General features: G+C 34.3%; 1 protein-coding gene across 1 annotated transcript in view; it reads left to right on the plus strand.

The window, feature by feature from the left end:
- NAALADL2 (N-acetylated alpha-linked acidic dipeptidase-like 2) overlaps positions 1-15,430 on the plus strand; it is a 1,013,114-nt gene that overhangs the window by 543,623 nt on the left and 454,061 nt on the right. The window contains exon 7 of the mRNA XM_012640170.1: positions 9,864-10,007. Within this exon, the coding sequence (XP_012495624.1) occupies positions 9,864-10,007 (144 nt within the window). The remainder of the gene's footprint in view (positions 1-9,863; positions 10,008-15,430) is intronic.

The following is a 15,430-nucleotide window of genomic DNA, read 5'->3' on the forward strand; positions in this document are numbered from 1 at the left end:
GAGTTGCCAGACAGATTCTGTTCTTTCTCTGGAATAACTTCTTGGGCTTTTTTTCTTTTCTAGTCATTTAAGATCCCGCTCATTTCCTATCTCTTCTAAGAAACACTCACATTATTGACTAAGAGTGACACAAAAGGCTGTTCAAATATAGCATCGGGTGTAATATAACATCATTGGTTTGTTATGAAGATGAAATGAAGATGTCAAAAAGAAAACTTAGACCAATGTTAATAATTTTTACTTTTGTTAAAGCTCCATTATCATGGAAAAGCTTTTAAAATATGACTGTACGTGGTGCTATTTGAAGTCCTACCCCCAGGAACTAAAGGACACCATTCCTATCCTTTAAGAACACCCAGCTTATTAACAGGACCGTTAGTACTCTACTCAGCATGGCCATGGCCCACTGTGCCATTACAGCCTTTTCTGTGACTTCAAAGAAGACATTATTTAGCGAAATAACCTTTCAATACACTGAAAAACTATTTCCTTAGTAAGGAAATAGGTAAAACATTACCTTAGACTTTTATCGTTGGTCTTTTTTGGGGGAGGGATGTGAATCTGGGTCCCATTTCATAATGTACTTTGAGAAAACATAACCCCCAAAAAGTTACCAAATTACTTTCACCACATTATGGAGCTTTGCTTTAAGAAAATCCTCCTGTGTATAAATTCAGAGGAAGAATTAATAATAGAATTTTTCCGACTGAACTTCTGGGTACAGATACAGACACTTTTCAATGATGACTCTGTGGCTTATTAACTGAGGGGATTTTTTCCATGGCAAGTGTTTAAAAATACCCGTTTTTTTAAAGTATGTCTTCTTTAATACATATCATTTCTACAGCAAGAAACTATAGTGGTATTTTTCAGATCACAATTCTATGTATGATTTATAGTAAAAATAATTTCAATAATATTGCAAGAAAAATGATAAACCAGGAGGAGAATTAACTAAAGTCTTTCATGTTTCTCATTCTAAACATGAGGGACATTTCTATGACAACAGTAGGACATTCACCTTGAATTTAGATATAAGCATGTAAATATAAAATGCCTCTTTAATATCATCAGGATGGAAAGATGTCTACTAAATTAATGTCAAGAATACATTGTATACATGATGGGTTTAAGGCCCCAGAAGAAGTGAAAAACTATCCCAGAGTCACTTCTAAGAGGCAAAGTCCAGGTATTGATCTCTGAACTCTAGGCTAGGCCAGTGTCCATTTCTTGTGCCAATGTGTTCAACAGAAAATACACAAGAAACTATGAAGAGCTGAGAAATATTTCATATGTGGTAGCTCATTTATTCTAACATCTGTATCAGGCAAGCAAGGGTTAATTATTTCCTACTTTTATTACCCAAAAAATAAGTAAATCTGGAAATAAAGTATTGGTCTTCTGTCTGTTCATTTAATCAATCTCATAAAATAATGTAATGTGTTCTCATTACAATCTGGTATGAAGAATTTTATTATAAATTAATGGTTGCATACTTTTACAACAAAAACAAAAACAAAACACATCCACACAGTTTATTTGTTGTCTTTTAAAAAATACAAGCTACACTTTCTTTAAAACTAGAAATTTTGCAAATCATTCCAACGTTTATACCCTTCAAGTTTGAGATGGGCAGCTTTTCAGGGGAATGTCTCTAAAGAGGATTACTTTGCTTATATTACATGTAATGTGCAAATGGCCAATTATTCCAGTTATGAATCTAGACTATTTTCCTCGAAGTAAAAACCAAACTAGATATTTTATCTGCCTTTCAGTTTGTTTTTCCTTATGATATAGTTTATGGCTGTCTCCAAATGTTCATGTTTTTGGAACGCTTTAGGGAATATAATAGTCCTGGAGTAGACAAATGATGAATATAAAAGAATAGAGACTTTTAGAGTTATATGGAATAGGAAATCAGTTCTCATATATCCAAGTATTCATCTGAAATAGAATTAAGAAAACATTTGTCAATATCTGAATATTACCATTGCTATTATAAATCTAAATTGTCACTTAAAATGACAAATGTATTAATATAAACTCAGGGAGATAAAACCCTACACCAAAAAAATTCCTGTTTCTTAAGCAGAAAGGATTAGACTACACAACATCTTAGAGAATGTATTATTAATGATTACCATCTTCTATCTGAAAACACAGAGCAGAGCTTTGTTTTGAAGTAACTATGTCAATGTGTGCTAAAGGAATGGAAACCATTTAAAGTATGTATGAAAATATATATGCTCCTAATTCTGTAAATAATATTAATAATTCAATTATAGGACACATCAGATTTCAACTAACATATAAAGTAAGTACCATTTTTATGTCCTGTATAATGGCCAAAATCCAGCATAGTACCTTGTTTAACTGCACATTAATCAAAACGTTTTAATGCTGGGAGGCCAAGGTGGGAGGATTGCTTAAGGCTGGGAGTTTAAGACCAGCTTGAGTAAGAGCGAGACCCCATCTCTACTAAAAATAGAAAAAATTAGCTGGGCATGGTGGCGCATGCCTGTAGTCCCAGCTACTCAGGAGACTGAGGCAGGAGGATTGCTTGAGCCCGGGAGTTTGAGGTTACAGTGAACTGTGATGATGCCACTGCACTCTAGTGGGTTGACAGAGCAAGACCCTATCTCAAAAACAAAAAGAAAAAAAACTTTTTCATGTAATAATAAAAATTCTTTCATTGAATATTTATCTAATGTAGAACAAATTCCAAGGCTACATAGCCACAATTTTACACCTATCTAAGTATATTTGATTGTGAGAAGAGAATGATAGTAATTTATGTATTATGGTCCTTTGTCCCCAAATAATTTCACTCAATATAAATCTTCAGTCTTTATCTGTAAACATAAAAGAAATAAATTTTTAATCATGGAAAAAGTTGTCTAATTCTTTTTAAGCCTGTGTGATATTCATAATCAATATCATGAATGAATTAATTGGGAAGGGAAAGCCCAAGTTGATATTCACAAAGATTTTTCCTGTGTTCTACTTGTTTCAAATAAAATTATACACTGCATAATCTGCACATCCTTTTGATATTAGAATACACATTTATTTTGCTTTGGAAATGAGTATGTTACTTTCTACTCCCTCATGTAGATGTGAATATGACTTTTTTATAACACATTAGTTAAGCATGAAAATATTATGGTATTTGCTAGGGAACATGGCAGGATGCTTTTGCTTAAGAGTGGACCAATGAAATGAGAAGATGTGACCATCTCTGTCTTCGTTTTTATTATTTCGTGATTTCAAATTTTATATCATGAGTCATGGATTTTAGGCTTATGACTAGACAGAGCAAAACTATTCATTTAACCATTGGTATATTCATTCATCAAAAAAATTGCCTGAGCTCCTACTTTTTACTCTGAGAAGAATGAACAGCACAAAATGTTTTTAAGTGTTAAGTTTTCGTTTTGAATAGTAATCTAAACAGCACACTGCTGTCTTTGACTAGCTTAGTGGAAGATGGTGATATTTATTAATATAACCAATGGGCTATAAGACATTGCAATAATAAAGGATTAGCTTTATTCACAAGGACAACAAAATGACTAGCCAATGTAATGTACTGGTCATTTCAGGAAAATAACTGTAAATTTAGTGGACTGGAATAAAAATGAAAAAAAACATTTATGCCAGTTATTTAATGGTCTGATTTCTGTCAAAGTGGCAATCCTCTGGAGAAAGTTAAGTCAAATATTGTGGGATAATATCACTGCTATCAACTTGCTCATTTGATATTTGGGTCTTTTTCATAAAAGTGCAGCACAAAATGTATTTTAAAATATCTGCTTTTTCAGCTCTCTGATTGTTTGGTTCTCCAGTAATTGGGCAGTATTTATGCTTTTAGTTTGTCAGTCCTTTATGGTAATGAGTTATAATAGTTGAAAACAAGAAAAAAAAATAAATCAGTTAACTCTTGTGATATATATTCAGGGCTGAAATAAAGCATTATACATATACTCTTTATCTTTAAATCACTAAATTTATTTTTGAGGAAAGGAGAAAAAACAAAACAAAATGCTCTCAGTCCATTTTATCCTTGTTATTAAGAAATAGCTTGTGAGAAGAGGTGTTACCCATTTTGAAGGAGTCTCTCTGAGAGAACTAGTGATTTGGGGTTTATTTATTCAGTTAAAGGTTTGTCATTTTTAACTTTGGAGAAGGTGAACAAACACAGTTTTGATCTTTTTGTCCCACTTTTTATATATTTACTGCTGTGAAAATTACCTAAATTGTGCTGGAAAAATATAGTTAGCCTTCCATATCCATGAGTTCCACATCCATGGATTCAATTAACTGTGGATCAGAAATATTCAGAAAAAAAAAATTCCACAAACTTCCATAAAGCAAAACTGGAATGTGCCCTACAACAAGCACTATGCTGAATACATGCAAATGAAGTGATGTGTAGCATTATATTAGGTATTATAAGTAATCTAGAGATGATTTAAAGTATACAGGAGGCTGTATGTAGGTTATATGCAAATACTAGGCCATTTCATATAAGGAACATGAGTGTGCACATGAGTGTGTGCAGATTTTGTTATTTGTGGGAGCTCCTGGAACCACTCTTCAGCAGATACAGAGAGAGATGATTGCATAATGATTTAGGCCAGTTCTTATGTAATGTATACATGAATCACCTGGGGATCTTGTTAGACCACAGATGCTGATTTGGAAGATCTGAGGTGGGGCCTACGATTCTGCATTTCTAATGAGTTCCTAGATCATGCACTTGCTGCTTGTCCAAGAACTACACATTAAATAGAAAGGATCTATGATCTATGTTTACATTAAGTAGCAAGGAGCTCATGTTTACGCGTGCACACACACACACACACACACACACACACACACACAGAGTCGGATGCAGAGGGTTGAGTTATATGTACCCCTAAATTCAGAAGTTGTACTATTCTCAACTGTGGCACATCATCATCGATCCACACAGGTCCTTCTTTTATTTAACCTGCACATTCTTTACCTTCTCTGACATCTTAGTGCCTTAATCTGGAGGCTACCAGTATCTGAGATTTCTATTCTATGAAGCTTTATCTTCCCCAGTACTGTTTTAGGTAATTGGCACTTGTATACACTGACTTTTCAATTGGGTTTAAAAGTATTCCATCTTATCACAAACTAAATTAATTAAAAAGTGCTGGCAATTAATAGAGCATTCATATTTTATTTACATATATAACCAGATGTGATTGAAATGGGCAACAGTTTGACAAAGCATAACGTAAAATTAAATATGTACAATTAGAAAGCATTGTCCTTATTTTTAACTTCATTTCTTCTAAATTTTATCCACTGTAATTTAGGTTCTAGGTCTCTGAGCTACTATACTATTTTTATTTCAGTAACTTAGCATAATGAAGATCCTTTAGTGTCACCGTAGTAGTTCAGGAATAGTAGAGGTGATAACAATATAATCACAGTGAAATTATTTGTTACATTTTAAACAGTGAGTCAATGATAGAAACAGTCTTAAGACTCTGTGTATCCAATTTCCTCATTATCTGTATGTATGTGGCATTATATCTGGGATTGAATTATTGATGTAATAAATCTATTTGAGTCTTTATCTGGATTCCAACGAGTACATAAAATGAAGAGAGAATTAGCTATCTACTAAAATAAAAGTTGGTGTCAATCAATCTTTATCGAACTTAAACAATGTACAGGACAGGATATAAATGCTGCAGCAATCTAAAAGTTAGAATGCTAAAATGTAATGTTACGGTCTTTTCTGTATGGTATTCTTTGTATCAAGGCACATAATCCACCTAATTTCCATCTCATATCTAATAGATTCTTATAATTAATAAATGTGCTTTAAAACATCACTGATATAAAAATGGTACATGTGTTTGGTTTTATTCAAAACTTCTTAATACTGCAAGAAAATGAAATTCTTCTCTCATCTCTTTTTCAATAGATGGGTTTAAAACAAAAAAACCCACCACTTCTGTCTATAATTTAATCTTTGTGTCCTGTAAAGTCCTGCTTTTAGTATCTGCTCTCAGAATTGAACTGTTTGTCAAATTTCCATTAAGCTGAAGGTGAAAAATTAATGAACCACTTACTTCAGATATTTCAGAACTAATGCAAGTCTGTTAGTCATGCAGCACAAAAAATCAAAGATTTGGGTTTGTTTAATTATGGTTTAGGGTTCACTCATGTTTAACTATTAAATGCATTATTTCATATGCTTTATAGAGCATTCTAGAGAGAAAAATGGAATATCATTACTGATTTTTTATTAACAGATAAATACACCTTAAAGATAATTTTATTTATTGAAATACTGTTTTTAACCTACAAAAGATAATTTTAGAGCAAGGTTAATCAGTGAATTGTTGGAGATAGATGGGTTTTGAAAGTTCATTTAATATATCTGCTAGAGGAGGGTAGTAGTTAGCCGGGCAGAAGACATAACTGTTTAGCAAACATAGAATTATAACTTATTTCTCAGTCGTACCCTAGCTCTATTTTGTAGGCATTCAGAAAACCAGTAAGACAGAGGCATTGGGAGTATTTTTCAAACAATTGTTGATTCGTTTTGTTTTTCCCTTAATTATTGAGCTCCTGTTTTGTTTCTGACAATGAGCTAGGCATTGCGCAACATGCAATGATACAGATGACTTGGTCCTTGTCTTTGAAGAATTTAGAGTTTAGAGGGGGAAAACAAAGTGCTTTTACACAGTGAGGATGTTAATTAAAAATGGCAATCATTGCAAAAAAGGTGCAGGTATATCACATAGAGCTGAGCTTCATGTACAAAATGACTTATGTGTTGGGCTTTGAAGGAAGTGAATACTTTAGACATGTGATACATGAGAAGAATAAGCAAAGTGAAAGGAATGGCTGAAGCAACAATATGGAGGATGTAAATCAGAGTATGTAAGAGGACAGCTCAAGTTTTAGCATACCATGTATGAGGAAGAATGATGGGAAATAATGTTGGAAATTCAAGGTTTGAGTGTGAAAGGCCTTGAATGACAAGCTAAAGAGTTAATTAGTTGAATTGGGAGGAGGTGAAATCACACAGCATTTTAAGAAGTTTCACTTTTATTGGAAATGTGTTAGTACCCAATATTCATGAAACCTTCAGAGTAATGGATTGCACACTGCACGTCAATACTATTTCATTTTCCCACGCACACTAAAAGCTCCAAAGGTAATGGCTGAGGGAGAAAATACATGCTGGGAAAAGCAGATGGCCATCCCATGGCCTCCCAGCCAGTGTCTCCAGGCATTGTCTGTGCTTTCAGATGTGAATCACTTTGGCCTAAGATGCAGCTGGATCAGCAGGAGATGGGACTGGTCACTTTTGGCTAAGAGCAGCCCCCTTGTGGTCTGCTGAAAATTTTCTTCAGTTTATACCAGCAGGCTATATGACTGATTATTAGCATCTGCTATGTGGGCGTGTCTGTCACCTGTGCAGTCTCACAGAGCCCCCTCTCAGAAGGGCCCCACACTTGATTTAATGCTGTGCTATTGCTATGTTGAAATTTCATACTTTTTGAACAAGACCTCCCATGTTGTCATTTTGCTCTGGGCCCTGAAAATCATATAGCCAGTTGTGGTACCATAACATGAAAATGGTTGTGAAACAATGAACTACACTGTAGTCAGAATGCACTGTCATATATATCTATATAAAGATTCAAAATTATATCTATAATTCATTATGAAATTATGATACTAACACTGTGCTTATATAACAAAACAGATTCTAAGCTTAAATCTTTATTATTTTTTCTTCAAGGCCATGACTTCCATGGCTGCCACAGGCCTAAGCTAAATATAATTTTATAGTCTTATGGTTTTCCAGATGATAAATTAAGGAAACACTTCTGCAACATATTTTCTCATTATAATCTGCCTCCTGTAGCCTGGACACTAGTATCATTGAGCTCTGCAACCCCTGAGGTCCTATCAAATTAAATTCTAAGAAAACTGTTAGCAATTATTTTCCCTAATAAAAGTTCTGAAAAATATAGCACTGCATTTTAAAACATTATTGGCTGCCTGATAGGATCATTCCATTGTATATTTCCTTTTCTCAGTCAGTAAAAATATATAAACTGAATAAGTACTTTTTTAGTTATTTCTTTAAGCACAGTTTAGTGTATTCTCTCCATCCTCTTTACTCAATGAATATTTGTGTATTTTTCTTTTACTTGTTTTATCATAATTGTTTTCTCTCCTTATTCTTATTTAATTTTTGTTTTTCAAAGTTATAGATGAATGTAGTTCATTTAAATAGTCAAATATTTCAATGAGGCTTAATTTATAGAAATGTCACCTTCTCCCACCTGTCCCTATATCTCCACTTCCCTCTCTTTATCTCCCCAGGACAAACACTTAATTGATTTTAACATCTTTAGTTGTTACCTACTTTTTTATATTTACCTCCCTGTCTCTCAGTAGCATGTTTGAGTTTACTTCACTATTTTTCAGTTTTATCCATTATATTGACTTACCATTCTAAAAGATAAAGATTTAATTTTCACAAGTCTCTATGTATACCACTGCCTGATTTATGCCCTTTTTGTTTTTCCTAGACAAATCAATTTTTTGTTGAATCAGCGGTCATTACTTGTATTCTTATGATTACGTAAATATTCACATCGTTTGATAATTACATTTGTTTCTTGCACAATTTTGATATCTTTAAGCTAATAATTGTCTCACTTTATAAATTTCTGTGCATCTAGAAACTCTCGAGGTCCTAACTCTCTGATCTTACTGTAAATATTCTCTCAATATATTAGCATGCATCTGATATTCCCTTTAATTTTTTCTTCCTGGAGACCACCCTCCTGAACCTGCCGACCTCCTGCTTTTATCCTCACTAGTCTGCTGCACAGGGGCCTCCCTAGGACTGCCCTTGGCTGAGACCTGCTACTTAACAATGGCAAAATTAAGGTGATTTGACGTTCAGTATATGGGGGGGATTTATTGACTGATGGATTTTAACGTAGGATGTCTTGGGTGAGGTGTTTTATTGATAGACCTGATTGTCAGTATTTTTAGATAGTTTTCTATTGACCTCATCATATCTGCTGCCAGTCAATCTTCTATTGCCCTACCTGGAGGGAAGGATTCTGGGCACCAAGACAGTAAAACACCTGAAGAGTGCTGGCATTCATAATACCATCCTGTTTTAAGTATGGTATGTTTCTGTGCATTTGGTATCTCCCTATTCAGTGCCTCACTTTAAGTTTTTTGCTGGAGTGAGGAAAGAACAGGCACCCATATCGTCTAGTTGTAGGGTTCAGGAGGACAGACCCCTTCACAATCAGAATTTCCTCAAATCCTCCTGTTTCCAGCTTCATCTTCACCCCTACTTTAATAGGAAGTGGTATTGACAATTCCTATGCCTTTCTGGGTTCTGTCGTACAAACTGTGCTGCTTTCTATCTTCTCCACTGTGGACTTAGGTTTTGGTCTCCTTAGGTCTGTTACATCATCTGAAGTTTACTTACCTACTTTCCAAGTTCTAGAATCTTTATTCTTGTCTATTCTCTTGGCCCTTGTGCATTTATCCTTTTTTTATTCCTTTGTTGTTATTTTAGTGGAGTTTTATGGCACAGTGAAGGTAAGTGGATGTGTACAATCTGCCATCTTTAACTAGGGTATACAATTATATTTGGACTAAATTTTATGAAGTGCCTCAAATTGTTTTTAATAAACAGTGTATAACTGGAGTAAATAAATGAATGAGCATAAACTTACCATTCATAATTTAAAAACTTATTACAGAGAACTTCTCTTCAAGTGTTTTAAATTTCTGTTTGATGATTCTATTCCTTTCACTTTTGAATACAGATGGAAGCTTTAGACAAAGCAGATCGAACCTCACCTCTCTGTTAGTGCAGCCCATCTCTGCATCCCTCGTCGCAAAACTGATCTCTTCAGTGAAAGCTAGAACCAAAAATGATGTCTGTAACCCTCTAGAACTTCCAAATAATGGTAAGTATTTAATGTCTTTCTGTATGTCTTAGAGTTTTTGAAAAGACCATGATCATTTTTAATCTTTCAAATTGACATGTTTAGAATTATTCTTTTCAAAAATCATTGACTTTTGATGAGGTGAGCGTTTATTCTTTTCTGTGGCTCTTTAATGACATTTTTGGAAAGAAATTTTGATAAAGACTGAGAGTTGACCAAAGAAGAGATAAAAAAAAGAAAAAAAGCATTTTGAATTGCTATAAAGAAAAGTAGCTTTACAAATAAAGCATTTTGCACATTCATGAAAATCTGCTTAACATAGCTTCCGGTTTCAGCTTCAGCAGTTTCATTGCCTGCCAAGATTCAGTGGATAGCAGACAGCTATCTGGGGTATGAAGTCTTTTAGTATAAAGCATTAAAGCCTAATTCCTGCAATTGACTAAAAAATCCCTCTGTCTATACACATCATCGCCCGAGAGATGCTTCTTGTACTGCGGCACAGTTTGTCAGGCCTTGTTGGACCACATAAGATAAAACTGAAGTAGTTAAGCTACCTGTGGTGGGATGAAAGCCACAGGATGCATCTCATTCCTGCCTCCAGCCTGGGCGTTGGAGTTCTAAAGAAGAGACTCTACATTTTGTTAAATTTGTATCTAGTTGCTATGAACTACAACTCAAGGGCTCTGTTTTTTTTGTGTCCAGACTTGAGGGCTCAACTAGCAGTGTTTTATCTCATGTTTTTCTCCTGACAACAAAAGCATACCAAAAAAAACATTCAGAGGAAGTCTTTTAAAAAATCTGAATATAGTCAGGATTGCTCTGTTAGGAACATGTGTTTTTCAAAATCCTGTAGACTGGGAGTCTCCTAAACTGATTAATAACTGAACAATTGGGAAATATAGAGAACAATGATAAGCCAGTATCCTCAAAGCAGGAATGAAGAGGCCCTCAAGCAGCCTTTTGCTTTATTTGCTTTTTTTCTGTCATTTATTCTGAGCCCCACAAATTGATTATGGGCTCTATTTGTTAAAATATGTAAACAACATCACAGTATTACTTTAGTTACAAGAAAGCTCTGGACTTGTAAAAGACCAAATTTAATCAACTAATTTGTTTAATACATATTCAGAGCCCCTAAGGCATTCCAGTCACTGTCCTGCCCTCAGCGAGCTGACAGTCTCCGTGCTAGCTCCATAACCACTCACATGTCACCTGCCCACTGGAAGCCTCTATTTCTGCATCTATAAAAGATAGCTACCGCTCTATCATCTTGAGGAGTTGTATCAGTACTTTTGTATACTGTAAAATGTTACGTGAATATTAGTAGTATCTTGCTTGTCAATTTCCTTCCCTACACACATAATAATGTCTTAGGAAAGCAAAACGACCCTCTCTAGCTGTTATGTACATAAAAAATTAACAACATGTATGAAATCTAGATGAAAAGTTGCAAGATGTGCTGAAACCTCTTTGCAACTCCAGTGTTACAGAAGCAATGAAATAGGCTTGCTTTCTAAGGAATTATCCAGTTTTTCTCATGAATATAGTAATTATTATTGTTTTAGAAAATTCAGGAAGAAACATTTAAATTACTGAAAAGACATTTCATGTTATAATGAGTGTAAGTTCTTCATTTTAAAAAATACAGGCTATTACGCCTGCCTGTCTATATATCTATCTGCATACCTATTTATCTCAGTAGACATGGAATTGTATGGATCTGATATGACATGGCTTCCTTTAAGTCCCAATGTAACAAATGATAAGCCTTTTTTGCCATAACAAAAGATTTTATAAGCAGGCCTAAAAAATATTTAAAAACTGCAAATTTGTTTTAGAGCAGGGTGTGTTTTAAAACTTTCAGCCACGAACATGGGGGAAAATGTCCAGAAAAAATGAGGAAAGTTTAAATTTGTACAGACAGCTTATATATGGCATGCATATTGATTTGGAAACTACTCTTTTTTCCGAAAAAATTCAATGAGCTAGAACACTTTAGAAAAGACTAATATATGTGCTAACAAATGCAAGCTGTATGTTAAGAGTTACTGTACTGGGCAATGACAGCACCTCAATTTTATGGCTCTTCAAGCAGCCAGTTACGCAGTGAACCTAGGAGTCTACAGAGTAATCTGTAGAACTAAAGATCAGCATTCATGAGCTGCCAGTCTGAAGTCCTTGGACAAAAGGGAAAGAGCTTCAGAATTCACTTTGAAGGACTGTTCATCAAGGATTTTAAACAGAGTGAACATAGGTGGGAAATCTATTGTCCAAAGTCCACAGAAAGTAGAGTCAATTCTCTGTTTCCTGGGGAGTGCAGATTGGGCTTACCGAGGGTGACACAGATCTGTCATTCACCCAGAACTTCTCAAGTTTCCAGCTTTCTGTCTCGACAGTTTGATTTTAGAAAAGATTCAGCTTAGATTTGGCTTAGAGGTTTTGTTTGTTTGCTAAAAGACCTAAAGGCAACCTTAGATGTACACTTTTAAGCAAAATTACTTTAACAAATATTTTCTCATTTTTGAATGTTTCTCATCAATTTTTATAGCTTTTTATAGTCTTATATTGTTTTTCAATTACCTATCACTCCTTATAAATTACAGAAACTCCAGCTGAATTTTGGAGTTTATATATGATAAAATCCATTAGAGCATACCCTATCTTTATATTTTTATGATCTATTTTTCACAATGGGCCAACTTTGTCATTTGCTAACCAAGAAACTGCCAGAGATTCCTCAATGCCTTTCTGGTTCTATATCCTGCTATTCCCTCCACGTATCCAATATTTTTCCCTATTATTCTATTCAGTATTATCCAAATAAGTCTTGCGTATCTGTGACTTTAAGTGGTAAAGGCCCAGTATCTGCTAAATTCTTTAAGCTCAGTGCAAATGCCTTCTCCTCCATAAAAATCCATTTATGATTCCACTCAGGTTGGAAGTAGTCTCTCTTTCTGACTCTCTCTGCTATACTACTTGTTTTTATGATATGATATTCTTCTGAAGTAGAGCATGAGCAACTTGGATTTTCATTAGAATATGTTGTTTCCTCTATATTTCTATGTGATTTCAATTTTTGATATCTTCCTTATGGTCCAGGGTATGATCTGTGTTCCATGAGCTTTTAAAAAGGATGTGTGCTAAATAGTTGTCCACTCTATGTATGTTCATTTAGACTAAGTTTTTTGAATCAGGTTGTTCGAATATTCTGTATCTTATTAGTGTTAAAATTTCCCAATGTGAGTATGATTTGTCCATTTTACTTTGCAGCTCTGTTCAATTTATTTTTAATTTCAGAATATCAAGAGGGTACAAATGTTTTTGTTACATGGATACCTGGTATAATTCTGAAGCCAGGACTTTTGCTCTGCCCATCACCAGAATAACGTTCATTGTACCCAGTAGGCGAGTTTTTATCCCTCAACTCCCTTCCCACCTTCCCCCTTTTTTGGTTTCCAATGTCCTTTATATCTCTTTGTGCCCATGTGTACCCATTGTTTAGCTCCCACTTATTAGTGAGAACATATGGTGTTTGATTTCCCATTCCTGATATATTTCACTTAGGATAATGGTCTCCATTTCCATCCAAGTTGCTGCAAACAACATTATTTCATTCTTTTTCTGTGGCTGAATAGCACTCCATGGTATACATATGCAACACATTTTCTTTATTCACTGGTGAATTGAAGGGCACTTAGGTTAATTCAACATCTTTGCAATTGTGAATTGTGCTGCAATAAACATTAGAGTGAAGGTGTCTTTTTTTGTAAAATGACTTCTTTTCCTTAGGGTAGAGACCCAGCAGTGGGATTGCTGGATTGAATGGTAGGTCTATGTTTATTTCTTCAGGAATCTTCATACTGTTTTCCATAGAAATTGTACTTATTTGCAGCCCCACCAACAGTGTATAAGCAGGCTGCTTCTAGTGTGCCATTGCGGTCCCCACCTCTCAGTTTTTGCTTTATATATTTTCAGATCATTTCTTATGTGTTTATAAATTCAAATATATCATATCTTCCTGGTTAGCTCAACCATTTATATGAAGTAATATTCTTTATTTCTAGTAATTCTTGCCTTAAGTTTTATTTGGCCTGATTTTAATTTAGCTACTCTAGCTTTTTCTTTCATTAGTATCTTTATGCTACATCTTCTTTGCTCTCAACCTTCTTGTATTGTTCTCTTTTATATATGTCTCATTAATAGCAAATAATTTGAATTTTAAATACAATCTGATCAACTTTTAACTAGAACATTTGGCCCATTATGTTTAATGTGATTATTATGCATTTATGCTTAAATTTTTCATCTTAGTGTTTCCTCTATGTGCTACATATTATGTTTTCCCTATTTTTAATCTTACTTTTTAGATTTAGATTTTTGTCATTATATTTTTCTCCTCTACTCCTTAGAAGTTATAAACTTTTTATTTGTATTCTTTTAGAGTTATTTTAGATACCCCAATTTCTTAGGGATCCCTGCTCTTGCTCTGCTTAATGCCAGGAAACTTTCTTCACAGTCTATTGGAAGGGAATGGGGGAGTGAAGTCCCATAGAATTCCTACTTTATATAGGAAGAGTCCTTTTTTAGAACCACATTCCTCTTTCCAATTTGGGCAGGCTGAGGACTTTGTCTTCTGACCTTTGAATTGCCTAAGGCTATAAAGATTAAAAGATTCTCCAACTTCAGAAAAATATTCTCAGTTTGAAAACAGATTTACTGTTTTACTTATTTGGGTTCCCAGCACAACTTAAATTTTGACCTAGTAATTCCTTAATTTCTTGCTAGTTCTTAGATGCTGTTCACAAGATTTGTTTTGTATTAACAACTACCTCTAAACCAGGGGTAGAAATTGTTACTACCTATAAACCTGAACGGGTAAAAAGAGAGAGTAATAATAGGAACTGGCAAGTACTTTAGCTGTGAGAGAGAAGCTATGGCTGTCAGTCAAGCAGGGCAGTCATTGTCAGGAAATAAACAGCCAGGGAGAGCAATGGAGAATAAATACTTCAATCCTTCACTTACGCAACCTGCTGGTTACTAGTTGATGCCTTCCTTAATCTAAGGCCAAAGGATAAAAGAGTCACATAGATGCAGTCCATAGAGATCCTCCTGGGGCAGAGATGGATAAAGTAGAAAATAGATCCGAATGGACAAATGAAAATTGTGCAGTGCAGATAATGTTACAGGTGATTAGTCTGCTAATTTCATGATTTGTGATTTGTGGAAGAGTTTGGTAAAAAAATGGGGAAATCAATTGTCGATTTTCACCTTTACAAGTGATACAAAGAGGAAAAGTTATTTTTTCTGGGATTCATATTCATCAAAATATCTTCCTATTTAGATAATTTTACTAATTAAAAAGAATAAAATTTCATTAAACTTTACTTGTTTTTCCAAATGCATGCAAGCTTACATAAATACACGTACATATGGATGTGAATTTG

The sequence above is a fragment of the Propithecus coquereli genome, unplaced genomic scaffold, assembly GCF_000956105.1.
Source record: "Propithecus coquereli isolate 6110/MARCELLA unplaced genomic scaffold, Pcoq_1.0 Scaffold15, whole genome shotgun sequence".
In the NCBI taxonomy this organism is placed as follows: Eukaryota; Metazoa; Chordata; class Mammalia; order Primates; family Indriidae; genus Propithecus; species Propithecus coquereli.